Raw genomic sequence first — 27,749 nt, 5'->3', positions numbered from 1 at the left:
ACACACACACACACACACACACACACACCAGATAAGTAGAGATATAAACATAGTCACACTCATAGTAACACCAAAACACACACACACACACACACAAACATACACACACAGACACACACACACACACACAAACACAAACATAAACACACAAACACACACACACACACACACACACACACACACACACACACACACACACACTCACCTCTCTCAGGTGTCAGTACGGGGTGGCTGTGATCTCATCAGTGGGTTTCACCTCTCTCTCTCTCTTCTTAATCCAATCAGCTGTCATTATAACAATATGTCATCTCTGCAGGACGGGGCCCATCCACAGGGGATGAGGTCATAATTTTTCGACAGGGGACAAGCTTGTGTTTCTGCAATTAGGGTTCATCTAATCATGAATGAGACCTCATGTAGCCTGGTTACCCTTGTTTGTTCATGGGGTGGACTGTAAAGTAGTTAGTATACTGTATGTGCTTTCAAATCAGTTTGCTCTCATTAGCAGATTTCAAACAAATGCCTAAAAATGTTGGATAGGCTTTTATACAATTCTGTCCTTTCGAAGTTATGTTTCATTTCTACTAAATTGCAACAGCAAATATGTTTTAAAGAGAATGTAATACCATGTGGATTACACTTTTTATCAACATATTGAGGATTATTATTTATTTTTGTAGATTGTTGTTGACATTTTTGCCTTCATTGGACAGTTAACAGTGAAGAGGCAGTCAGAAAACGGGGGGACCCTTCAAAACATATTTGGCTAAACAATTTAGTAGTGTATAATCACCGATGCTTTAATGAAGTTGTATTGGTAATACGTACTTACAACATTCCATAAACAGAGATTGTTAGAATAAATTTCAATGTAACTGTAGGTTTAGTTGGAATAGACCTACAGTAGGATCCACATACTAAGAGAAGTTGTGCAACAAAGCAATCTATATGCAAATGTTGTATTTCCTCATCAATGACGTAAGCCTGTGATAATCTATCATTGATTGATTGACCTGCTGCAACACACAGGTATGCGTATCCTGGTGAACCTGCTGCTAGACACTCTACCCATGCTAGGCAATGTGCTGCTGCTCTGCTTCTTCGTCTTCTTCATCTTTGGCATCATCGGCGTGCAGCTGTGGGCGGGGCTACTGAGGAATCGCTGCTACCTGGAGGAGAACTTCACCCTGTGAGTTTAACACTGCGTGTCAGTGACGTGTGTGTGTTATGCCAATCCCTTTGTGGTGTTAAATTAAGTTGATGGGCCACACATTGAAAGTTATAATGATGGAGAGAGAATGTGGACCTGCCCTCAACCTTACCTGTATGCTTCCCATTCGTTTCCCTTCCATCGAGTCATATAGTCAAATTGAAAAACCATATTACAGTAATCTATAAAAAATATATATATTATAAAATGTACATTTTGTGCAGTTTGTATGAGCATACATTCTTAATGCCTGATAGTTTCCTCTTTCAGATTATTTTTGTACAAGATTATACATACACTGTACAGTATGTTCAATATATACATATATATATATATATATATATATATATATATATATATATATATATATATTCCTCTTTCTCTCTCTCTCTCTCTCAAACTTCAAAGCATCTGTAACAGTACAGTTTTTCCCAACTGCGAATGCGATTAGATTTCAGCTGCATGCCTCCATATTCATGACCCTGCATGACTACATCACCCACTGTGTCTTTGAGTGACATTCACAAATATTCAGGTGTGTTTGATTTCATGGCATTCTCTCTGTTTCCTTTTTTATGCTGGCATCAGCTGGCTAGAAAGTTACATATCCCTGATGTGTGTGTTCTAATATGTACTGTATATAAGCCATGCATCTCTGCCTCTGTGCACTGTCTCTGGTTATGCTGACACAGCGTATACTAATGACAGACCTTATAGCCAGATGAAAGGGGACACATGTCCGCCAGCTGGCACATCCCTACCTCTTTTGTCCTCACCTTAAACTTGAGATGCGTCATTAACCGCAACAACCTCTCCTGTAATCACTTTACAAAGTTACTTTAACCAATGTTTTCTGCATTTATCTTCACAAGGCTGAAGGGTGATATAGTGATTAGCAGTAACAGCTGAGAACTCCACTGTGACTTTCCTACATGGAGTAAAGCAAAACGACAAAAATCTTGATCAGGAGGATCAGTAGACAACTGTAATGTTTTTGTCCACCTTTAGAATAAAAATCCTTTCAGTAGACTGGTCTGCAGATTGTTTCTTATTATTTAATCACAGTATCATTTTTGCATATCATTTTAAAGCATTGTACTAACATTATGCTTGTCAGGGTGCTTGAGTGCTTAATTAGAAAGGTTGTATTGAGTTAGCGCTCGAGGGCTATTATGCTAAGTAAAGGGCTAACGTTAGCAGTCTGAAGGGTAATAATAGAGTGGGCTAAGTGTTGCGGTCAAGTGCAGCATTCACTTTGCCATTTTACACCCTCACTCTTTTGATCTCTACCTTTCCTCTTTTCATGCCTTATTCCGCCTTATTCTTGCCTTTGTGCTGTATTTTTTTTTCTCCAATCGGCCTGCATGTTCCCCTTCTCAGTATCTTTTAGTGGTTCTTTTCCAATACCTCTAGCTTAGGTGATTTGTTGTGAAGACACATTCACACTGCACAGCCATTTTTATCGTAAAAGGAGAGTTTGTCCCATGCACTTCCAAAGCTAGATCATGCATGTTGGTCTCTGTTTCTCCTTAGTCTCCCGTTCTATTTGACCTATTTCTATATGGTATGCCTTCTCTCTGCAATGCAATCTTTCCTTTCTAACGGTCCCAAAGACTCTCTCTGCTACTACAGTATGTAGCCTTCGTCCTTCCCTCTGTCTCGCTCTCCATTGGCAGGTGTGTTCTCAGTGTGATGCCAGGTTTTCTATGCCATGCTGTGCAATGCCAAGTTACCAGCAGGAGGGCAACAGCCTTCATTCATGCTCCACTGCTCTGACAGGGTCTCTCTCTCTCTCTCTCTCTCTCTCTCTCTCTCTCTCTCTCTCTAAGTCTGTATCCCTTATTCCACTTCAGCACCATTAGTAAATCACCAATTTGAATGCCATTGTTGGGATTGCATAAACTCTACTGTCCCGAAGACAGTGTAAGCTCAGTGTGCCTCAGTGCATACCTGAAAAATGTGTCAATCAATGAATGGTTTCTAAGCTACTCTCAATGGGAGCTGGTGTATCCTGATATGGCCACTGTAACTATCGATCCTGGAATTAGTGTGCATGCATGTGTGTAGTGTGTGCATGTGTAGGGTTTGCGGTCGAGGTTAAAGGAGAAAATCTCCTCCTATGTATGTCAGCAGTATCTAACCCACTATTGACTTGGAGAGATAGGGAAGGATCAAGAAAATTGGAGAGACGGGGAAAGGTGGAAATGAGAGAGAGGTGGGGAGTAAGGACAATCTCAAAGAGAGGGAAAGGGGGCTGAAAAGGAGAGCAAAGGAAAGGAATAAAGATGACAAACACTATAAAAGGAGGAGATAAACACAGGAGTATAAAAGAAAGTAAAGGAGTCCAGGTGTTGAGATTATACGCAAGATTATAGGGTATGCATATATGTATGCTTGAGCTTGAGGTGTATGTGAGTATATCAGGGTAAGTGGCAGGGTGGAAGCAACTGTGATTTGTCTTCAGTCAGATGTGTACAGAGAAACGGGGATAGAATGTGCAAAAAAACAATAGAGAAACAGCAAAAGGCGGGCTGGAGTGACAGACAGAGAGTGCAATGAGTAAATACTGTAGGTCCAGTGACCCTGAATGTGTGTGTTCAGTAAGTGGCTTCTCTAGGTGTTCTAGGTGGACATGAAGTGAAAGACAGACTCTTTGGCATGCTTCCATTAAAGCATGCATCTCAGACAGACATCTCAGGAAATGATGAGGTGCTTCAGATGGTGGCAATCAGTTAGATTCAGAATTTAGAGATGTGTCATTAAGTTTGGCAGGAATCAGCCACTCACTCACTCACTCACGAGAGGTGCGTACAGGAAAAGAATGGGTTCATTGAAGGTGTGGTGTGTATGTGTGTAATAGGTGTCAATGCACGAGAGTGTAATCTGTTTTTCTGCTGATTTCACACTATGACACACACACACACACACACACACACACACACACACATAATCTCACATACAGTTTCCACATGATTTAGTTAACATGATTAAACAATTTGTTGTCTGGTGCTAAATATACTCATCTCCAATGATGTCCCTGTGAATTTGTTAGTTAGCTTAGGAAATACCATTTTTGTTTTGCCTGTATCTTTGACTACATATTGAAGTGTTTACTGTTCATGCAGGATCATTTTCTTTTCTTTATTCTCCCTACAATGATGCATTTATTCCACAGGCTTGGTCGAGTACTTCACATTCTCCCATCTTGCACCTTCTTGACTCCACTTCTTTCACTGAAATCCTCCTGAAACTCCCCAAATGAAGTAGCGAAGGATACAAATCTATTTTGTATATATATATATATATATATATATATATATATATATATATATATATATAGATTTGATTCAATAACCAACTAACTTAGTGTCTTACCTTGTCCCGACCCAAGCTCTTCAGGTATGACCCCACCTGCTCCGTACTACCAGCCTGAGGAGAATGATGAACGCCCCTTCATCTGCTCCCTGGCATCTGATAATGGCATCATGTCATGTGCTGATGTGCCGGCAAGACGCGAAGGAGGACGCACATGCTGCATGGACAGGGAGGACGCGCTCCACAGACAGGCTCTGGGCTTGAGTCCTGAGCCACTGGCTAACGGTAGTGGTGCCGGTGAAGCAGTGGGTCTTTGCATCAACTGGAACCAGTATTACACTCGATGCCACACAGGAAGTGGTAACCCCCACAAAGGTGCCATCAACTTTGACAACATTGTCTACGCCTGGATCGTGATCTTTCAGGTATGTTCCACATGAGTTTGAAGACTGGTGAGGTAAAAGTGAGGTTGGAACTGTGGGTTGCTGATCTTTTACTTTCATGAATCTTAATACATATTTTAATAACTGAATTCTAAAGTTATTATTCAAAAATTGATGAATTTAAATTGTTTTGCATGTTTGAACGGCTGACCCGATTTTGATCAAATAATTAATTTTGAACAAAAGATGTCTTTTCGGCTGTTTGAACTATTCAATTTCAATCATTCTTCTCAATAAAATTAATTTAATTTGATTTACTCAAGCACCTATTCAATATTTGTACTCTATTATTTGACTATGTTCATTAGCTAGGTCCATCATATTTAAATGTGTCATATGAACTCTGTAAGTAAAGTTTGCAATTATATTCTGCTGAGCAAGCCCTGTCACGGAATTTGAAAATGTTTATTTCTTGACACTCAATATAATCTTTCCTCCTAGGTGATCACTCTGGAGGGCTGGGTGGAGATCATGTATTATGTAATGGATGCCCATTCCTTCTACAACTTCATCTACTTCATTTTACTCATCATTGTAAGTAGAATTTATTACTACATTTATTAGTTTTCTGTTTATTAGTATCCCTACCAGCTGACACATTAGTGTACAATGTGTTATGATGATTGAAAAATGGATACATAAATAATAATAAATAAAGGGAGAGAAGAGGAGGAAGGACAGTTGAAGGAAACAAGAAAATGTATGTCCAAAAGAGAAAAGTATGCAAGAGCTAGATCAGCTCTTTGCATACAGTGTCAAATTGTGGTAAAATTGTTTAATTCTGCATTCGCATGCCATTGGCTGTCTGTGAACCCAGCATTCAGTCACTCTGTGTTGCAGACATGCAATAAAGTTTGTTAGTTTCCCACCAGCAGGTGAACACAATAAAAAAGACATATATGCAGCCTTTTGTAAAGCTTGAAAATGAGATCAAGAAAATACCATAGGGGGGGAATGGAGGTGAGAGAGGAGAACTGCTAAATGATATTGAAGAAAGAAAAAAAGTGAGTAAATTAATGAAACACACCAATCAGTCACAAGCACACTGTACAATTTCCACGGTACATTCTAATGAAAAGGAACCCAACTTTGAGTGCAAGACCTACCCTACAAAACACTCTCTTTCCCCCACACGCTTCTACCTCACAACATTGGCTTTATTAGGCCAAAGACATTATTGGCATCGTAACTGCAGCTCTAAATTCCATATGCTCTTTGGCAGATCTGACCTGAGGTTGTCATTGCCAGTGTAAACACCTTTTGGCAACCAAAGATAGTTGACATGGTGTCACAGTGTAATCACTCTTGCCTGGTTTATACTGCTACATTGATCACAATCCCATGGCCTGTGGATTGTATAGCCCCCATACTACAGTTATAGTAATGTCCAGGACAGGACACAATTGAATTAAACAGCTGAAAACATCTTGATCTAAGTCAAACTTTGTGCTTGCTTCATTTAGATACGGAGCCCCCCTGGTCCCACTTTGTCAAAAAAAATTAATTATAACTATCTCGTGGCCTCAAGATAGTAACTCGTGGCCTCAAGATAGTATCTCGTGGCCTCAAGATAGTAACTCGTGGCCTCAAGATAGTATCTCGTGGCCTCAAGATAGTAACTCGTGGCCTCAAGATAGTATCTCGTGGCCTCAAGATAGTAACTCGTGGCCTCAAGATAAGTGTATATAAAAGGAGAATGCACAATGGAGCAGCTTTTCATGCATCAAGACATTTAAAGGAATATAAATAATAATAGAAGTTGGTAAATAAACAAGTATATACATGTAAAAAGTATAAATATAGGCTATAAAATATGAAGAAGAATTATAAAGAACTATGGATATGCAGTCTCACGGCAGTTAACGGGATGGCGGAGGTTGGAGAAACATAACGGGGAAAGGGCGGCTTACGCGCCGGGACCCGCCCGCGGGGGACCCGCCACAATAACGGGATGGCGGAGATTGGTTTTGGAGAAACATAACGGGGAAAGGGCGCCTTACGCGCCGGGAGACGGCCGCGGGGAACGCGCCACAATAACGGGATGGCGGAGGTTGGGTTTGGAGAAACATAACGGGGAAAGGGCGCCTTACGCACCGGGAGACGACCACGGGGGACCCGCCACAATAACGGGATGGCGGAGGTTGGGTTTGGAGAAACATAACGGGGAAAGGGCGCCTTACGTGCCGGGAGACGGCCGCGGGGGACGCGCCACAATAACGGGATGTCGGAGGTTGGGTTTTAGGAGAAACTCTCTGCACTCTCTGCTTTGGGGAGAAAAGCTGCTCCATTGTGCATTCTCCTTTTATATACACTTATCTTGAGGCCACGAGATACGTATCTCGAGGCCACGAGTTACTATCTTGAGGCCACGAGTTACTATCTTGAGGCCACGAGATACTATCTTGAGGCCACGAGATACTATCTTGAGGCCACGAGATACGTATCTCGAGGCCACGAGTTACTATCTCGAGGCCACGAGATACTATCTTGAGGCCACAAGATAGTTATAATTATTTTTTTTTACAAAGTGGGACCAGGGGGGCTCCGTATTTAGACTATGATAACTGATCAAACAGCAGAGCTCAGCGGCTTGCGCAACAGCTAACAACCAGACAAACACACTGCTCCCTTTGTGGTTCATGATTGATTGACACAAATGTGCTACCCCATTTTGAGCTTCTTTGTGAGGCTCCAGTCTGTTTGGCCCTAAGGGATGCCTTGGAAGTGTTGCTAACGCTATAAGAAGTTTTTGGTCAGGCAACTCCATGAGCCCCAAAGGTGTTGTTCACACAGTGAGGGTCACCTTGACGCTCTCATTTTTTAAAATATTTTTAGTTATTGTTTTGTTCTGTGTGTGTGTGTGTGTGTGTGTGTGTGTGTGTGTGTGTTGTGTTATGAAGTTGTAGCACCCTGTGCTTTAAGCTTGTTAGTTGGTCCTGTAAGTGTGTGTTCCCAGATAGAAAACTCAGTTTGACCTCCATAGTGTCAAACAAAGTCTCATCTCTATCTGCTTGATACTTGATATAGTGTCAACTGCGCAACCTGTCTTTATTGGTGTCACACTGAGGAGTGTGAGTAAAGAGATTAACATGATTTAGAGCTTAGTGCTACCAAGAGGGCAATTTATTAGGAAGTTGTTTGTTTGTTTGTGTGTGTGTGTGTGTGTGTGTGTGTGTGTGTGTGTGTGTGTGTGTGTGTGTGTTTCAGAAAGAGATAATATGTATACACATAAATGTATGTGACAGTGGCTGTATGGAAGCACATAGAAACATGCAATCACTTGTAAAGTAAGCCTGCCATCTTAATTTGTGTGAGTGTGTGATCACAAATGCTTTTGTGTGTATGTTTGCATGCATAATGCAGTGATCATCTGAATGCGTGATATTGGACTGCCCTCCCTGATTATGCGCAAAGCTGTCTCCTGATCAAAATTACGGAACACACACACACACACACACACACACACACACACACACACAGATGCAGGCCTGGAGGGAAATCAAAGCCCCACACACCTGCAGACCTGCTTTGACCCAGAGGACACAGATGGGCAGCTCTCCTCCCTCTCTGCTATGTTTCTTCTCTCTGAATATCTCTGGAGTCTCTTCTTTTTTCATTCCTCCCATCTTCTCCAGTATCTCCTTCGCCTTGCCCTGCATCTTTGATCACTGTGGATGGAAGTCTATAGGTGGAGGGTCATTAAGTTTGGATTTTTATATATGTGCATGTTTTATTGAGTGTTCCTGCTCCAAATGGCCTAGCCTTGTCGGTGAATATGGATGTCTGTATGTGTGTGTGTGTGTGTATGTGGTGTGTGTGTGGTGTGTGTGGGTGTGTGTGTGTGTGTGTGTGTGTGTGTGTGTGTGTGTGTGTGTGTGAGAGAGAGAGAGAGAGATAGCTTTGTCCATGGAGTAACAGCCAAAAATTTTCAGATTTGTAAGGAACAAATCCGAGGCCCTGCTACAATCTGCCCTATCCATCCAGCAGTCTGGTTTTTGAGTTGTTCAGCATTATATTGATCTAATCATTGTTCTGTAACCAGCTCAGAGTGGTCTAATAAAAGCCATTTCAGCAGTCCTGTAGTGATTCCCATTACTGCCACTAAAAGGGTCAGCCAACACATCCCATCCACAATGCACCCCATCTCCTCTCTGCAACTAGCCCTCCAACGCTCACTTTGATTCATGATAAGAAAATGGAAGCTCTTTTGTGAAAAAAAAGAGTGAAAAATTGAGATGTTCTGATGGGTAAAGTAATGTTCATGAGAAGCGTTGTGGAGCACGGGCGGGAGAAAAGTAAAGAAAGATATTAAGTTGGAGTAGGGGCAGGATGGTAAGTTAAATCAAGTCAGCGAATGAAAAGAAGAGAAAGATAGCCAGACGCTGAACTGTGCTTTGGGCAAGCTCTGTCTGTCTGCTTCAATCAGCCTCAGTTTGGTGGGAAGCCATCCTTTAGAGACCTTTAGCATGTGTGCTTACATTTCTACAGGGGGATTGGCACAGATTATTAGAATCAGCAAGTGTGAGCTTGATGTAAAAACAAGTCTGTATTTACCATTGGAAAATCACAATTCTTTACATATTTTTTTTGTTTCTTAAATGAACAACATCTGATTTAGCCATTGGCTGATTATTTAAATGAGACACTGCACTGGTTCTTATTGTTTTAGTTAGGGTTGCCTAAAGGTTAGGTTAAGTGTTAAATCTTGATTTACCCACTTTCCTTTCTACAGAACAATTCATTCTTCGGGCTAGATAGTAGCTCATGTTCCCTGCAGCAATTTCCCATTGTTTGCACTCACTTTATTTTACTTCATGTACTGTACATCTTGACTCACCCAACAAGTTCCACCTCCATAAACCTTCTGTTCCTTGTTCCACATCCATCCAGATTGGTTCATTCTTCATGATCAACCTGTGCCTGGTAGTTATTGCCACCCAGTTCTCGGAGACCAAACAGCGGGAACACCAGCTGATGCAGGAGCAAAGGGCGCAGTGTCTGTCCTCCTCCACCCTGGCCAGCATGGCTGAGCCGGGAGATTGCTACGAGGAGATATTCCAGCTGGTTTGCCATGTCCTTCGCAAGGCCAAGAGGAGATCGGCAGCTCTCTACTACACTCTGAGGGGCAAACCCCCACCACCTGGTGGAGGCAGGGGTTACAGGCGTGGTGGAGGGAATGTGAACGGAGAGCGGCATCATTCCAGGCACCCAAAAAGTGAGTAGGAGGGCCTCAATGACATGGGAATATGTCTTATGTAACATTTGACACTTTCAATTAAGACAACGTGTAATTGTGGAATAGTAAGAGTTGAATATGTTTTAGCTCTCGAATATGTTTGAACTAGAAAAAAACATAATGACAACCATACAGTATACTGTTCTGTTCAAAATGCATTTTTTAAAGGGCAGATACTTGCATTCTGTATATTTTGCATTATTAAAGAAGATCTAGTACAGGAAATTGAATCTGTAGGCTCATATTCTTTCTATTCCCATCTCTCTAGCATCCCACTGTCCGCACCAGAGCAAGCAAGACCACAGCTCTCAGCCACTAGCCAACTCCATCAGTCTGCCTGTCCCTCAGAACCCTGAGGACTGCCCTATATGTGCATTATCACTGAAAGAGGGGACGAGGGCTGTGGGAGACTCCGCCAACAGGGAGGAAGATAATGAGGATGCAGTGAAAGAGACGGGCAAGGAGGAGAACCATCTAGAGGAGAGGGGAGATGGAGAGAGGAAGAGGAAGAGGACATGCTTTGGACATTGTAAAGACATTTGGAATGATATGAGGAGGAAACTGTGGGGCATTGTAGAGAGCAAGTACTTCAGCAGGGGCATTATGATCGCTATTCTCATCAATACCATCAGTATGGGCATCGAGCATCATAACCAGGTAAGATGATATGGTCGATGCTTTCATAAACATTGTTACTGACACTTTATTTATATATGTTTATGCAGTGACAATATGCCATTAAAACCAAAATGAAGAGAGGCCTTTATTTTTGAAACTTCTATCAGAGAGGGGTCTATTTATGAACTGACTTCAGACAGTGAATGCTTTGGATATTGGTAAATACAATGGTCCTTGCAGTCATTGTAGGAATATGCATTGCCTTAAATCCTTCAGACTGACATACTACAGTGTCAATCGAGTGTGTTAGCGTAATCATTTCTCACTCCCACAAATCTCCACAGCCTCAGCAGATAAACCACTATCACTGCTGATGAAGCATTGCTCCTAGAGATATCATAATAGCAGATGACATTCAGATGGATGAGTGTGGGAGTGGAGCATCGCTGCCATGCCGTTTCCTTACAGAGGTGTAAACATTTAGCTGAGCAGTAGACAAAACGGAGCTGGCTTTTAACATTGACCAGGCTTAAGCAAGAATGGGAAAGGCCTGCCAAGACTACACATGCACGCATATCAGCGCACACACAAACACACACGATTCACATCTATTTGTGTCCAGTGTGTGCATGCACACAAATATCTTTTTATATTTTTGAGCATGGACCGATCAGAAACACATGCAGGTACATAGACAAGCTGTTACATAAACAAGCTTTTTCTTTTCCCTTCATTTCTCTCTCTTAACACATGCCATTCTACCCGCTCCATTGCTAATTTTACTCCCACTTCTCTCCCCTTATTTTCTCCATAAATCCCTCTGTGCACCTTTATTTTGCACATTCCTTCCCCCACTCACTCCTTTGTTCCTCGCTGTTTCTCCTTCCTTCCTTCCTTCCTTCCTTCCTTCCTTCCTTCCTTCCTTTCTTCCTTTCGTCTGTCCTTACCGCCTTACCCTAAGTGTCTCATCTACTGTCTGACTATCTTTTACCTCCCTCAGTTTCACCCTCCGTTTCCCCACTTCTCTTTCTCTCTCTCATCTGCCCACTCACTCTTTGACAGCGTACAGAGTAGTTGCGTTCTCTAATCTCTAAAGACTCTAAAAATAAATGAGGGTCGTGGGGGGGAGAGGAGGAGACAAGTAAGACGGGAAGAACAAAGTAGACACTGGTTACACATCAGTTTTCAGCTCAGTTCCCTGTGTGAGCGAGCGTTTGCGTTTCAAAGTAGGCATGTATGCAGAAACATGCATTTACATGCACATACTCAAAGACGCTTGGTCTGTCTGTCTCTTGATTCTTTCTCCCTCCACAATTGCCACAGGCTGACACTGAAGCAGTGATACCAGTGTGTGTTTTTGCTTTGCAGTAGAAAGTCTTACCTCTTGCAATTTTGTTCTAAAACAGGAACTCTGAAGCTGATGTACTTCTAGCAGAAAAATGACTAACCACAGGGCTGCCTTACTCACACCACAACCTGCTTAGGGGAAATGTTCATGTCAAGTGTGTGGTTTCAAGTAAAAAATGTTGTTCTGTATAGGTATGTTCTTGCAATTTCCGATGTTTGTTTTTTTCATATTTATGTTGGATTATTACTCAGATGTTGCACGTTACACATTTAAAGTGCCCATATTATGAAAAAATCACTTTTCCTGGGATTTGGGGTGTTATTTTGTGTCTCTGGTGCTTCCATACACATACAAACTTAGAAAAATAAGCATCCATGCTGTTTTGAGTGAGATACGGTTTTCTGAATGTGTCCTGAATTCAGTCTCCGGGCGAGCTGTTCAAAATCTGCACGGCTTTCTACGTCACTAGCCGAAACGAGCTGGCTAACCGCAACCGTTAGCATGCTACCTCATTCTCACTGGCAAAGCACTGATACAACACACACAAGTTCACCATAATCTACAAAAGAACTACTTAGATGTGCGCCCTTGTTTAAAATAAGTCTCCCGGCTAATCCTGCCTTGTAACTGACCGAAGTTGGAGAAAAAGCCTTTCTTTTACTGTCTATGGAAACAGCTAGCTAACATGATCCTTACCTAGCTACTGCGCATGTGCAACTACAAACAAAGATAGTACAGGAGAAGAGATGTCTCACTCTGTAGCTGAAACAGAGACCTGAACACAGAGTGAAAAGAGGATCTGCAGCAGTGAGAGAGAACTGTGTAGTACAACAAAAATATGTTTTTTGAAAATTAAACCATGTAAACCTATTCTGGTACAACCTTAAAATACAATTATGAACCTGAAAATGAGCATAATATGGGAGCTTTAAAGGCGAGCTGCCTATTTGCATTCACATTATGTGTGTTCGTGTCTGGACTCTGTGAAAAACAAATTGGCACATTGGAATTCAGGCTTGGAAGTTGTAGCTCAATTTATTCATTTATATTCAAACAACATTTAAATGTTGACTGATGGCGCATTTCAAGAGAGAAACAGGGAGAGGACATTTGTATGGGTAGATAAAATATGAAATATTATTCAGGAGATAGAAAATTAGGGTAAAAGGTGGAAATTAACATGAGGAAAAATACAATTAGGGAATAAAGTAAATGGGTCAAGAAAAATAAAAGCAGAAAGGGTGAGGGGAGAAAGCAAGGAGAGGGAGGAATGATGGTATTTTGTCTGATTTAAACTGTGGTGTCAAGGGCTGTGATGGTTCTGTCAATAGCAATAAATCTCATATCCTGTTTTTGTACTTATGTCGAGCAAGTGAGTTCTGAACATAGGTCAAGGTTAAAGCTATCTGCTGAGGGATAAAACTCCATTCATTCCTACAATTCCCTATTGTCTGCTCCAACATATCTAGTAGTTTTAGTATCTATTTTCATAGGTGTCTAATGGCATTTGCATTTCTTAGAGATGGTGAGTAATGTTGTCTTCTAAACCACTCTGTAGTCCACAGATTGGTCCAGCTTCCAGCTACGGTACTGAGCTCAGATGAGTCTCAGTAGATGTTTTCCAGACTAAAACATTGTAGCCAAAACTGAGCTTATGGGATTTAGAATGTGTGGGCTTCCATCCCCTTTGTAATTCTTATTGTTTCTCACCTCTAATGGAGTGTTTTCCTCACCTCTCCTCTCTACAATCATGTCATCATCTACACAATCCCTCTGCTCGCTTCTTGTTTTCTCTCTACTTCAGCCGGGTTCTTCCTCTACTCTTCTCCCTCCTCTGATCGACAGGAGGATATTGATTGGGAAGAGATGTGTCTGTCTGATAATGAGACTCAGAAAGAGAAAGAAAAGGGGATGGAGAGAGGGGGATGGAGATAGATTGGGAGAAAAAGCCGATTAGAGGAAGGGGAGGGCTCAGAGTGTTTTTCTCTGAAATGGTTTGCTAACTTTGGCAAGACTAGCTGGCTATTTCTCCGCTGGCTTTGAAACTGAAAGTCACAGGGGGTATCAGAGAAAGCATCTGATCCATATCGTGCATTACACACATACACTCACAGACAAAATATACTTTCATAAAGCAAGTCTGCTTGTGCACACACATACACACACACACACACACACACACACCCAAATGGAAATAAACCCAGGATTGACTGGAGTGTGTTTGCGGTTCATATATGGGTTGGTTCCTTTGCCAATTCAGATAACATGATCCTCTCTTCAGCCAGTGGTTGACACCATGTGCTACGCAAATAATAAACACTCTCCATACTCTTTCTCCCTTTCAAATCTTTATGTTTCTAATGTGACGTTCCCTGAGTTTTCCTTTACAATTTTACATGAACAGCAGTGCTAAATTTAAGATGAGGTGTACACGTTAATTTTATTTGCCAGGTAGGAGAGAATTGTCTTTTCAAGTGACTGACAGTTTGAGTGACAGCCATTTCAACACAGGCGGAGAAATGTGATGCGTACACAATTGTTTTCGTAGTGGCTTTTGTTGTGGCAGCGGTGATTGCAGTGGTTTAATATCAACTGTGTTTTTATCTCTTTGTCTGTACCTGCCTCTCTGGGGATATCATTGCTGTTTTTAACTTGAAATGCTTGCAACTCAAATCCCTCTTATCTTTTGCCTACCACTCCGCACCGCCCCTACTGCTTCCACATCTTACTTGCTATTTTCATTTAGATTTTTTGTTTCTGTGCTTCCACCCAGCCCGAAGAGCTGACCAATGTCCTGGAGATCTGCAACATTGTCTTCACCAGCATGTTCACCTTGGAGATGGTGCTCAAGCTGACTGCTTTTGGCTTCTTTGAGTACCTGAGGAACCCCTATAACATCTTTGATGGCATTATTGTCATCATCAGGTCTGCAAACTACAAAATTATTTGCTGGTTGTAAAGTTAGGTTGTCACTTAGTCAGCAAGTTGAGTGTGCCACAATGTATTAAATTAGATATAATATTAACTGTGTCCCAAAACCAGAGATTCCAGAGCATTAGATTCACAGCTTCAAATCACTCCTCTGAAAATGAATGAGAGCGTTTGACCAAACATGTAATGATTGTCCAACTACTGTGCATCTAATTGAGTTTTAAGACAAAGTGCGCATGCGCGAAAGCTGCATGCTGCCTGTTCCTGCTCTAGGCCTGAGTGGTAACAAAAAATAACTTCCCCCTGGGATTATTAAAGTATTTCTGATTCTGATTCTGATTCTGATGCTCTCATCTCTAGAAAACAGACAAACGTACTGTTCCGATCAGATTTCCATCTGTTGTGGTGTTATTCCTCATGGAGCTTTACATTAAAACACACCACTTCTTTTATGAGACAAATATTTAATATAGGAACTGTCTAGCAGTGTGGGGATTAAATATGTAAAATGCAGCAGTATTCCTTATCACACCAGTATGGATTATACATATTTATGTATCTTGAAAAATGTGCAATAGTGTGTTTTATTAAGTAAAAAGCATTGACTTATCCCATTATCTTCCCTTTTCTTCTTTCCCATTTCTGTTTATTTGTATTTCATTTTTTAATCTTCCTCTCCCCACGTTCCCTGATTATAACAATATTTGTTTTTTTCTCTACCAATTTCCATTTTTTTTCTTTTAATTTCTTCACATTTTCCAACTCTATATCTCTCTGTTAAACACACACACACACACACACACACACATCCCACCCAATGCAACACATACCCCAGTGTGTGTGAGATCATCGGCCAGGCAGACGGCGGCCTGTCAGTGCTGAGGACCTTCAGGCTGCTGAGGGTCATTAAGCTGGTGAGGTTCATGCCTGCGCTGAGGCGGCAGCTGGTGGTGCTGATGAAGACTATGGACAACGTGGCCACTTTCTGTATGCTGCTTATGCTCTTCATCTTTATCTTCAGGTAACACAGGGGCACAGGGGCATTCTTTTAGGTGAAATGTGGCTCAGAGAAAAGAAATCAGCAGGACACAGAGAGGGCAGGAAAGTGTAAACAAGAATAGTGGAGAACAGAGATTGTGGTGCGTACAGTACATGCCTGTAATACATGCCTGTATACATATATATATATATATATATATATATATGTATATGTAAGTATATGTAGTACTGTGCCTGATAGTTTAACAAGCAGATTGTTTTGTTGCCATACCAAACTTCTGAATATAAAAAGACTGCATATTAAAACTAAATATATTCGTTGAGTGTGGTGCAGGCAGTCATAGCCAGAGGCCTGAACACGGTTTGTGCAAAATAATAGGATTAACATCCAATTATTGGAGTTCCACCTAATTCAGCTCTGTCAAGGCTTTTCTCTTTGACCTGCGTCCTTCTCCAGGATTACTTCTGAAAGTTATGAGTACCTAAAGTTGTCTGTCTATCAGCAGTATGTTTGACTACATTAAAATTTTGAATTTCCACTAAATTAAACACTTAGGCTTGAGGCCAAAGAACATTGATAACAGTAAACCGTAACTATTAAACTGACAGATAGAGACTCAAATTACAATGGCATGTTCATATATTTGTTTGATTTAAAATTGACATGAATATATTTAGTTTTGACTGTAAAAAGTATTAGTAGTGCACCATCAGCAATGCTTTGCCTTTGCATGAATTCAGTAAAGACATTCCACTCGGTCAACTGTGAAATCTAAGTCACAGAGAGGGAGAGTCGTCGTTATATTTGAAAATTATTCTCTACATTAATTGTTACAAATAAAGATTCTATACAGCATTTCCATAACCTAAAGTACCTAAATTAATACTGTGATGCAGATGCTAAAAGCTGCAATTTACAAAAACATAATCATTCAGCCTAATCGCTTCTCTTGTTAACCTCCCCCAGCACACACACACACACACACTACTCTGTTTTCCCTCCAATTCCACCTCTGTGGGCGATAACCGAAAATGAAGATAGTATTAACAGAATATATATTGTTATTTGAATAATTTATCATAATTGTTGCAAGTGCGCTTATTATTACATGCTAGATATGAGTTTCACATATCCTGCTTGTAGGCCTATCTTTATTTGTGAACCTGTGTTTGTGACTTTCTATGTGTGTATATGCCTACCTGAAAACCAGCTTCCTTACCCCTGCAGCACAGCAGTCAAGCATAAGCATGTGACAAGACAGATGGCATCTGAGCTTTTAGCCTGTAATGCTAGCCTGAGCAAGTGGCATTTGGCCTATACATCTAGCCACTGGAGCTTTCAGTGAGCAGTTAATATAAAGTACCACTCAGCTTAAAACCTCTCATAAACCCCTAAAGAAAGCAGCGATGAATAAGAATATCAACTGCATTGAGTTGCAGTCTTGTGATGACTGCAAATAGAGAATGGGTGCAGGTAGAAGGATAGAGAGCAGGAGAGAGGGAAATAAAGTGAAACGAAAAAAAATAGAGATTTGAAGGAAACAGAAATAGAAGATTTTAAAGTTTATACAGTATTTTTATGTACAGTATGTGTGTATCGTCATGTAAATGTGTGTGTGAATGAGAAGACACGTTTGTTTATGAGTGCTCTATAGCTTTTGATCATCTCTTTTATACTAATTTGATACTGCTTCTGTTACTTTATCTATTTTAACTTTGAGTACATGTACCAAACCCTGTTTGTCTGTAGGTATCATAAAGAAACATGATTAAACAACATACATAAAATACATAATTAAACATGGAGGCATTATACTCTTATTCTACGACAGCATGTGTGGCTGAGAAATCCCTTCTTTTGTTGCAGTATCCTGGGGATGCACATCTTTGGTTGTAAGTTCAGTCTGAAGACAGAGGCTGGAGACACAGTGCCTGACAGGAAGAACTTTGACTCCCTGCTCTGGGCCATTGTCACGGTCTTCCAGGTACGAAGAGTTTTAACACACACACACACACACACATCCACACACTTTCAAAACTTTGGTTTTCCAGTTTAATTAAGTGTGCTGTTGAACATGTGCTTAATATTTCTATCTGTATGCACGTGTGTTCTGCTCCACTGTGTATGCATATTTTGTGTAGATTCTGACTCAGGAGGACTGGAACATGGTTCTGTACAATGGGATGGCATCCACCTCGCCCTTTGCGGCTCTCTACTTCGTAGCTCTTATGACATTTGGAAACTATGTGCTCTTCAATTTACTGGTGGCCATCTTGGTTGAGGGTTTCCAGGCTGAGGTAAGACATCTTGGTTTAGAATATTGGACAGTATGCACTTGGCAAAATACAAATTAACAAAACCAAATGTGATATGGGGAAAGCTAGCCAATAATTTGTTTGTTTTGCTACAAGCTGAGAACGTGATACCTAAGTTGGTGTCCAACTGCGTGTCAATCAGAGGAGGGGCTTAGGAGACCGTGTTGGGCTTTAGCAGAAAAGGGGGAGGGACTGAGAAGTTGTTGATGTTCCAATTTTTTGGCTAAGTCCTGGATCTTCGCAATCCTACCTACAGCACATTTAAGGAGAAAAAAAAACATATATTTGGTGTCAAACACTGGCTGTATAAACAGTATGTATAAGGATTTGTTCAACAACAGCAATAAATGAGGAATAAGATTGCCTCTTACCCCTTATGGTGTTTTTCCATTACATGGTACCTGCTTGACTCGCCTCGATTCTACACGCCTTTTTTGGATTTCCATTTTGAAAAAAAGTACCTGGTACCTGCTAATAGGTACTATTTTTAGTACCACCTCCGTCCAGGTTCCAAGCGAGCTGAGCCGATACCAAAAGGTGACGTGAAAATCTGCAGACTACTGATTGGTCAGAGAGAATCATCACTAATCCCTGCGTCATCATTGCTAGCGACCATAGCGACAGACTATTTTTAAATAGTTTAGCCAGCGGTGTTTTTTTACTAAACAGGGAGGGATCCATCTGCTAGCAATAGGGGCCGAGACTGAGAGAGCTACATGGAGCTACATGGATAAATATGCACCAAACAAGCCACTTTGAAATTTTGCTCTACTCATGAATACAAAAGTTGGGTGACCCTTCCCCGTAAACTAAAAAAAAATGACCCTCAACAAAAAATAAAAAGATATGACCCTCCCCAATTTTCCTCCGGTGGTCCATTCCATAAATACCGAACGGTCCCTTAGATAGTTGGGCAATAAGGAGAGGAAAAAACATTGGGGGTTTCTATTTATTAGCTTGTGATTGATCACTTTTTTCTACACTTTCTCCCACTGTGCTTCTTACTCTCCTTTTCTCATGTCTATTTTATTTCTCATTTCTCTTACTTGCTGTGCCCCCACCCCCCATCCTTGTGTTTCTCTTTTTTTCCTCACCCATTCATTTTCTCTCACTATCCCTGATACAGGGTGATGCAAACCGCTCTTACTCGGACGATGACAGGTCTTCCTGTAATTTTGAGGAGAATGATAAGCAGAAAGACTCTCTGCATCTCTCAGGTATTAAATGCCGCTAGGAGCTTTAGGAGATTTATTGTTTAATAAAGATTGATTTTCTTCTCACCTCTGAAATTGTATGACCTATTGCAATCAATTACAATGTTCTCCTCTCAAACTAAAATGTCAACTTTAAACTAACCGCACCTCTGTAAAATGATGTTACCAGAGATCATTTGACATTAAATACAATTTCACTTCACTTCTTTTATTATTTCCAAACATTCTGGCTTTTTTGTCTGAATTATAACAGAATTGCAAATATGAAAAACGTTTCCAAGAACTATTATCTCACACCATTGCCTACTTCAGTCTGACCGGTAAAAGGGGTACCATCAAATACGTGTACTAAGGCCGTAGTGTACCAATCCTCTAGTCATTCATTACATTACATGTCATGTCATTTAGCTGACGCTTTTATCCAAAGCGACTTACAATTGTTAAATATCTCAGAGGCTGCACATCTCTGGGTCAACTATGGGTTAAGTGTCTTGCTCAGGGACACATTGGTTGCAGTGGGAATTGAACCCAGATCTCCCACGCCAAAGGCATGTGTCATATCCACTGCACCATCACCACCATTCAACACTCCAGAAAGCTACCAGGTGTTTCATTGTGCCCTGGGCATTAAAACTGTTGCCACGTCTTCATCCAGTCCTCTCCCCTCTTCTCCCTGTAGGCATACAAGTAAACTCACCAAGAGTCATGCAGTATAGAGTAACATTTAGCAGCACATTAGGGAGGCCGCTGATGATGTCTGATTACAGTTCTTCTCGCCCAAATGTGCCTTTTTAAATGTCAGCTTAGCTTTTTTAAAAAAACATTTGGAATGGTAATAGTTCCTGGAGAAATATTCCACCAAAAGATATGTTAGGGAACGGACAAACCACTGGCAGATATTCCTCTCTTTCATCATTACGAGCTGCTCTCTGGCTCCTCTAAGGTGATTAAGGGTAAATTAAACCTTCCTCTGCCTCTCTGAGCTGGCCATAACATTGTTTTAGGACATTTATGTTGTAAAGTGATGGAGAGTGCCAAGTTTTGTTTGCATGGCAGCAACAGAGAAGATGCAACGGAAGGGCTTGTTAAACGCTGTCTTTCTTTCTTTCCTCTGCTCTTCGATCGAGATCTCTGTTCCTCCCTCCTTTTATCACCACTTGTTTCTTTCCTCTATCAATTTCTCTCCACTCCCTCTTTCCTACAGACCCAAAGATCTGTACATTAACCCCTAATGGGCACCTGGACTTGTCCCCACTGCCCCATGGACTGTTTCCAGGAGAAAGGTTGACCTTTGCTCTTGGTTCCAGGAGGAACAGTGTTATTTCTCTTGGCAGGGCCAACTTGGAGCAGAGGGCTATGGTAAGTGGAAAGGACTGCATAGAGTGAGTTTTCATAGTTCTTTTAACAGTTACAATGTGAATCTCGCCTATTTGATTAGCTGAATAATGCTATGGCACTTAGTTGACTTAAGGTTAAAGTATGGACTGCTCTCACCAACGCATTGCCTTGCCTGGTCACTGGATCAGTTCTGTTTCCAGATCCAATCCAGACAGAGTGTGGCTTAGAATTACAGGACATGGAAGAAACCTCTCGCTCTTTTTCTTAGTATCCAGGTCGAAGTTACCACAACTGGGGCCGCCCTCTGCCTACCCAGCCTCAGGCCTTGTGGGCCCGTCGTTCCAGCTGGAACAGCCTGGGGGGATGCCGCCCCTGCTCCTCCTCTTCTCCCTCCGCTAGTCCAGCCTTCACCCCCACCTCTGCAAGGCCCTTCTATGGCTATGGCCTGGGGGGTCTTGGCGGAGTAGTCGGAGGAAGCCTTCGTATCCGGGGTCCCCGTGCCTCTTCATCCCCGCACCGTCATCTCCATCATGTCCACCCGGATGAGGAGGAGTCTCTCCTCTCTCCTCCCGCTGTTGCTCCACGTTCTCTTCACCTTCCCCACCCTATGCTCCCGGGCCACTTTGTACCCAGGAGGGACCGCAGAGCTCTATCACTAGAGCTGCCCCACCTACTGCAGGTCCCAGGACCCCCGCACCCTCCACTGCCACCACACCACCCGCTGCCCTCTATTACACTCCATGCTCATCACAGGAAGAAGAGCTTCTCTGGGGGGATGGTAATCAGTGGAGGTGGTGTTGGTGGGCTCGACAGTCTGGGTGGCTTAGGAGGGGTACACCAAGACTGTAATGGGAAAACTCCTCTGTCTCAGCATCTCCAGCCCCCTCCTAGACACCACACTGAGCACTCTGGAGGGGCGAACCCCCAGAGCCAACTGATGGCCGACGTCTTCCCCCAGGTTAACACACGCAGCAAGGACCGGGAGGACCTGGACGATGACATTGAATATGTAAGTTTCCGTTAAGTTTGTATGGGGGAAGTTAAACGGTAATAGCATTAAGTAAAGCCTGGTGAGTAAGGGAAGTTAGCTTATACAAGCATATGACTTTCCTGTAATACACCAATTCCACAAATGCAAATAAGCACCCGTAAGATGGTATGTACTTTAACAGCTTCGAAAAAGAACCAAGAACCACATTCTAGACTTGTGATTCTCAATAACCGAACCATTAGCTTTTGTGTTAGTACAAGATTTTACACAGTACAATAATCTCCCGCTCTCTTGTGTAGGATTTTCAAGTACTTTGTATAAAGCCTGCTTTCCCTATCACCTGGGCCACGTGGGAGTCCCATTGTTTTCATTGTAAACAAGACTGTCTATGAGCGAAACAAGGTTAATTGGAAAGGACTATTTAGTCAGCGGGGGAGAGAGCTGTACAGATGGTAATGTTGGAAGATGCTCCGAGCTGTTGCTATAGAAGTGTTTCACTTCTGTAAATAATTTAAATAGGGATTCTAAAAAAAGTGGTTTCTTTTTGCAATTGTGTGTCTTTTTATGTTTACTGCCCGACTGTGTGTGTGCCTGCCATGATGTGTGTTGATATGTGTGTTGCAGAGCTTGTGCTTCCGCATCCAGAAGATGTTAGAAGCGTACAAACCAGACTGGTGTGAGAGCAGAGAAGACTGGTCCGTCTTCCTATTCTCCCCACGGAACAAGTGAGTCAGATAAATCGGTTGTATACAGTCCATTTAGTGATTGTCTGTTAAAAATGTGTTGACTCAAAATGCGGGCTGGTTTTTAGCCAAAATCTTAACAGTCTCTCATACAAACATTATTGGCTGGCCAGAGGGTGCGTCTCATCAAAACAATATCAAGGATGGCTGGGCAGACTTCGTTCCCAACCTCATCAATAGGAAGGACAGGTTGCCAAGCTTCCACAGAGAAGGACTACACTAAAGTATTGATCGCCACCTTGCAAATAACAAAGGGATATTTTCTACTATCCTGTTAGTAAGCAAGAAGCACGCCTTAGGGGGTCAATTTAATACCAGAGGCAATTTATTAAATTCTGCAATAACTTGTAGTGATGTTGCGTTACAGACAGAGTTAAACAACAGAGTTTTAATAAAAGGCATTTAAATGTCTCCATGCTTGTTCCAAAATACAATCCCTCTCCTATTCAATTCATTCTGTTTCTTTTCATCCATTTCAATAACCACTGCAGCAAAGACATTTAATTGCTTTTTGGCAGTACACTGTGTCGCATGCTAAGGTTTGAAATGCATATTCAGTGTTTATACAGTATGTCCCATCTCTTTCTATCTTTCTCTCTCTTTCTGTCTGTTTCTCTCTATTCTGTTTTCGCAGCGGAGCACTGTACTCAGGGGTCTGGTGCTTCTGAGAGTGTTGTTAATGTAATTTGTTTTGAATTAGAAGCGATGTAAACAGGGGGTGAATTAGGCTATTTACTCACCAAGATGTAAGGGAGCTCCCATGCACTCTCAGTGGACTTGGCTCCCATTCTGATTGGTTGGAAGAGGTTTATTAATTCTCTTTGGGCAGAGTGTGGCCTGACCTCTCTGTATTGTCTCCCCCCCCCCCATTCTGTCAGCCTTTTTTTTTTTTTAATAGCAATTGCAGTGCCTATTTAAACTTATCTTTTTCCTTTCTCCTCTCCTCTCCTCTCCTCTCCTCTCCTCTCCTCTCCTCTCCTCTCCTCTCCTCTCCTCTCCTCTCCTCTCCTGTTATTCCAGGTTCAGACAGATATGCCAGTCCATCATAGCCCATAAGCTGTTTGACTATGTGGTGTTGGCCTTCATCTTCTCCAACTGCATTACAGTAGCTCTGGAGAGGCCCAAAATACTACAGGGCAGCTTGGTAAATCTGTGACAATCTCTGTGTCTGTGCATGTGTGCCTAGAAGCTACTGCTTCACAAGAATCTCCCGTCTGCAGCCTTTTTGTAGTAGCTTTTTGTTTTCTCTGAAGATTATTTGAATTTTTTTTTTTCTAAAAGAGTGCAGTAAATAAAATGTTACTATCCCTAATTGCCCCATCTATTCATTCTGACTGTCAACCTTTCTCTCCCTCCTCATGTTTGTCTATCCAGGAAAGAGTCTTTCTCACCATCTCCAACTACATCTTTACTGCCATCTTTGTGAGCGAGATGACACTTAAGGTAACATTTTACAACCTGTCTCTCTATTACTACCACTGATTCCTCCTGAGTGTATTGTGTTTGCAGGCACTACACAGAGGCATCTTTTTAGTCTGTCTCCCCGTCTCTCACTCACTGAATTGCTTCAGTGTTCCCACAGCCCAACCCCTTCCCTGACCTTCTTTCTTGGCAATTCCCATGTTTCTTTGGCGAATAGAGCAATTAAGCAATGTCATTAATTGGCGGCTAGTCGTCTACTTATGGATGCAGCTCAACTCCAGCACTCCCCCACACTCGCCTTCCTCCTGTCCTCCCTAATGTTGTCTGCTTCTTTTTTTAAGTTTGTGTTTCCACTTCCTCCTTTCTTTTATTTTCTCTCCCTCCCTCCCTTTGCCACTGTCTCTGTATTCTCTGCAAAAGACTTTGGCACAAGTGGGCCATCAATTATGCACTCCCAAAATCAATTATTAACCAATGACAGCCCGTCAAGGAGCCATAGGCTTGTCAGCCCCCTGGCTGAGCCATACATGCCTCCCTCTGTGCCTCTGTCTGTCTGAGCCTTGCATATATCCATAATGTGTGTTAGTGTAGCATTAATCTCTCGGTAGGACTCCAACACTGAGTGTAGTCCTGTGTAAAAGATGCAGCCTCATAGAAAGCACAGCAGGGTTGAGGAGTTGGTCAGCATGTTGTAGAACTTTTTAGAGTATTATTTTATGAGGCAGCTTCAGACACAATGTAGCACTCTCCCAAAAAAGTAGTTCTTATGATTGTAGTTGTACAGTATGACTAAGCAATGCTATTTCCTGTACTATTTCTTAAAGGTCCCATATTGTAAAAAATTTGATTTCCATTTCTTTTTTTATTAAAATGCAGATTGAGGTGCTATTTAAATACTGTGAAAGTATCGGATGAATGCACACAGCCCGTATTCAGAAACTGTGCCTTTAAACGAGCCGTCAGGGCTCTCGTACAGTTGTGATGTCACAACTATATTATATATATTTAGAAAGTGCTGCTACAGTGCCCTTATAATCATTAATTGGCTTAAATGATGGTTCAGAGACTCCGAGAGTGAAGATGCGGAAGATGCGGAAGATGCGGAAGATGCGGAAGATGCGGAAGACCCGGAAACGCTGACCAATTACAGCAGACTGGACTTTTTTGGGAGGGTGGCTTAAAGAGGCACTAAAACTGAGCATTTCAGACAAGGGGGGAATACAGGTGTATTCAGACAGACAGTATGAGAAAAATATTGTGTTTTTTTTAACATGAAAGCATGTAAACATGTTCTGGTAGAAACCCAAAATCAAGTATTAACCCTCAAAATAAGCATTTTATGCAACCTTTAACATATATATATATATATATATATATATATATATTTACACTTAAGTGCCTGCAAGTTTTGGACATTCAGTTTCCATTTTGGCATTCAGACCTTAGATCTTTGCCAGGCACTGATCATTGAACAATCTTGATATATTTGCACGCTAACTCCCAACCTCCCTCTGAAGCTTTACCAGACACTTGGCAAACAGATTTAAATGTCAGTTGCAGATTTGTAATGCTCCCATTGCTGCTTAGCAAAACACCAAATCCATATATATTACAATGCCTGTACACCATCCATCCCTCACTCTTGAAGTCTCTTGAAGTCAGTAGTAAAATACCATCATACTGTATGTCAAATAGTTCCATAATAAACTTAACAATCAAAGTTAAAGGCATTGGGACGTATTCAGTATATCACAGCACCACTAGATATCACAGTAAACACACTGTTACCTGTACGCTCTTATAACAGTGATGCATGGTGTGTTAGTGTGTCACTTGCAAGTGCATGTTTCATTTTTTACCATAGGTACCATTTACTGTGTGTTATTATTTTCTAATTGTATTAAAAAGTGTGTGTGTGTGTGTGTGTGTGTGTGTGTGTGTGTGTGTGTGTGTGTGTGTGTGTGTGTGTGTGTGTGTGTGTGTGTGTGTGTGTGTAAAATATCTTAAGTGTCAACAGCCTGTTCTACAGCCACTGATGACTTTTCATGTCTGTATCTCTTCCTCCTGCTTTTTTAGTTTCACCTTGTTTTTTTGTTGTGCTACAGGTGCATTGAATTTTCCACATTTGACAGTTTATTGTACAGAGCTGGTCCAGCAACAGACATTAGATGTTCTAATATACTGCTTCACCACATGTTCTCTCTTCAGGTGGTTTCCATGGGTTTGTATGTGGGTGAGCAGGCTTATCTGCGGAGCAGCTGGAACATTCTGGATGGCTTCTTGGTTTTTGTGTCTTTGATTGACATTGTCGTGTCCATGGCGGGTGGGGCCAAGATCCTTGGTGTGCTTCGAGTCCTCAGGCTGCTCAGAACTTTGCGTCCCCTCAGGTATGTACAAAGTAGTAATTAGTAAGTAACTTGCATCTGCTGATTATCATGTTATGTATGGCAGCTCTGCGCCTTGTCAGTACAGTTTTATCGTCATAAGTTCAAAATGTTGCTCTTAAACAAACAGATTTAAAAAAAAAAAAAATAGTTGTGAAGTTATTTAACCATCTCAACAACAAAAAATGTAATCATAATTAACCAATTATGTCCTCTTTAATACATATGTTTTCTCCTATGAGTCTTTGAGCTAATCAGTGCAATTTTAAAGATGTTAAAATTGAATAAAATAACAGACATTTGTTTTTCTTATTTTCCTCTTATCCCTCTCCCCTCTTCAGGGTGATTAGCAGAGCTCCAGGTCTAAAGCTGGTAGTGGAGACACTCATCACCTCCCTCAAACCCATTGGCAACATTGTTCTCATCTGTTGTGCATTCTTTATCATCTTTGGCATTCTTGGGGTACAGGTAGGACAAAGGGAACCAATGTTTTAATAATACATACTGCATGCATGCATTGTTTAATCCAGTTTATTATATGTATGAATATTGTTATAAATAATAGTCTATTTGTGTGTGCTATTGTTTCCTGCCCATTATTATGCTTCTTTAAAAATGTAATTCTCCTCCTCCATTTCCCTCGTAATAGCTTTGAAGCACACATGCATTTCCGTCTAAAGTAAATCTCATTGTCCTCCTACTTCTTTTATCACTGCACAACATTTTCAGCTGGTGGGATCTTTGACCGGCTCATTATTTTACCCAAGAGCACCCTTTCATCTCATCAGAGGAGCCTACGAAGGCTTATTTCTCTCTTTTATATAAGTAGTCAGACAGCATCAAAAGCTTGGTCTCATTGTTCTTCTACTGACAGCTGTTTAAAGGCAAGTTCTTCTACTGCTTCGGCCCTGACGTGAAAAACATCACCAACAAGTCTGATTGCCTGCAAGCCAGCTACAAGTGGGTCCACCATAAGTACAACTTTGACAACCTGGGGCAGGTAAGTGGTGGGCTGGTGTGCATTATGTTTGTTTTGGGAATATGTAACTGGACATTATTTATTTTTTTAAGTATATTTTTTTGCATTAAGGATAACAGTTTTCCTTTCTGTTCTCTCTCACTGTTTTCCAGGCTCTGATGTCTCTGTTTGTGCTCGCCTCTAAGGACGGCTGGGTCAACATTATGTATCATGGCCTGGATGCTGTGGCTGTGGACCAACAGGTACCCGCATATGAGTTGCA

General features: G+C 41.6%; 1 protein-coding gene across 5 annotated transcripts in view; it reads left to right on the top strand.

The window, feature by feature from the left end:
• Positions 1-27,749, top strand: part of LOC116051847 (voltage-dependent T-type calcium channel subunit alpha-1I-like) — a 75,890-nt gene that overhangs the window by 14,645 nt on the left and 33,496 nt on the right. For all 5 annotated transcript variants that reach the window (XR_004105455.2, XM_035996578.1, XM_035996577.1 and 2 more), the window contains exons 4-22: positions 1,030-1,189; positions 4,602-4,950; positions 5,410-5,502; positions 9,859-10,183; positions 10,473-10,861; positions 14,944-15,095; positions 15,937-16,122; positions 17,968-18,085; positions 18,243-18,398; positions 19,543-19,633; positions 20,835-20,989; positions 21,237-21,977; positions 22,584-22,684; positions 23,723-23,846; positions 24,077-24,145; positions 26,333-26,511; positions 26,850-26,976; positions 27,383-27,508; positions 27,640-27,729. Coding sequence is in view for 4 of the 5 variants with exons in the window: in XM_035996578.1 (XP_035852471.1) it covers positions 1,030-1,189; positions 4,602-4,950; positions 5,410-5,502; positions 9,859-10,183; positions 10,473-10,861; positions 14,944-15,095; positions 15,937-16,122; positions 17,968-18,085; positions 18,243-18,398; positions 19,543-19,633; positions 20,835-20,989; positions 21,237-21,977; positions 22,584-22,684; positions 23,723-23,846; positions 24,077-24,145; positions 26,333-26,511; positions 26,850-26,976; positions 27,383-27,508; positions 27,640-27,729 (3,731 nt within the window). In the remaining variant the exon portion in view is untranslated. The remainder of the gene's footprint in view (positions 1-1,029; positions 1,190-4,601; positions 4,951-5,409; positions 5,503-9,858; positions 10,184-10,472; positions 10,862-14,943; positions 15,096-15,936; positions 16,123-17,967; positions 18,086-18,242; positions 18,399-19,542; positions 19,634-20,834; positions 20,990-21,236; positions 21,978-22,583; positions 22,685-23,722; positions 23,847-24,076; positions 24,146-26,332; positions 26,512-26,849; positions 26,977-27,382; positions 27,509-27,639; positions 27,730-27,749) is intronic.

Source organism: Sander lucioperca, chromosome 21 (assembly GCF_008315115.2).
Source record: "Sander lucioperca isolate FBNREF2018 chromosome 21, SLUC_FBN_1.2, whole genome shotgun sequence".
Classification (NCBI taxonomy): Eukaryota; Metazoa; Chordata; class Actinopteri; order Perciformes; family Percidae; genus Sander; species Sander lucioperca.
This window is presented reverse-complemented; position numbering and strand designations above follow the sequence as displayed.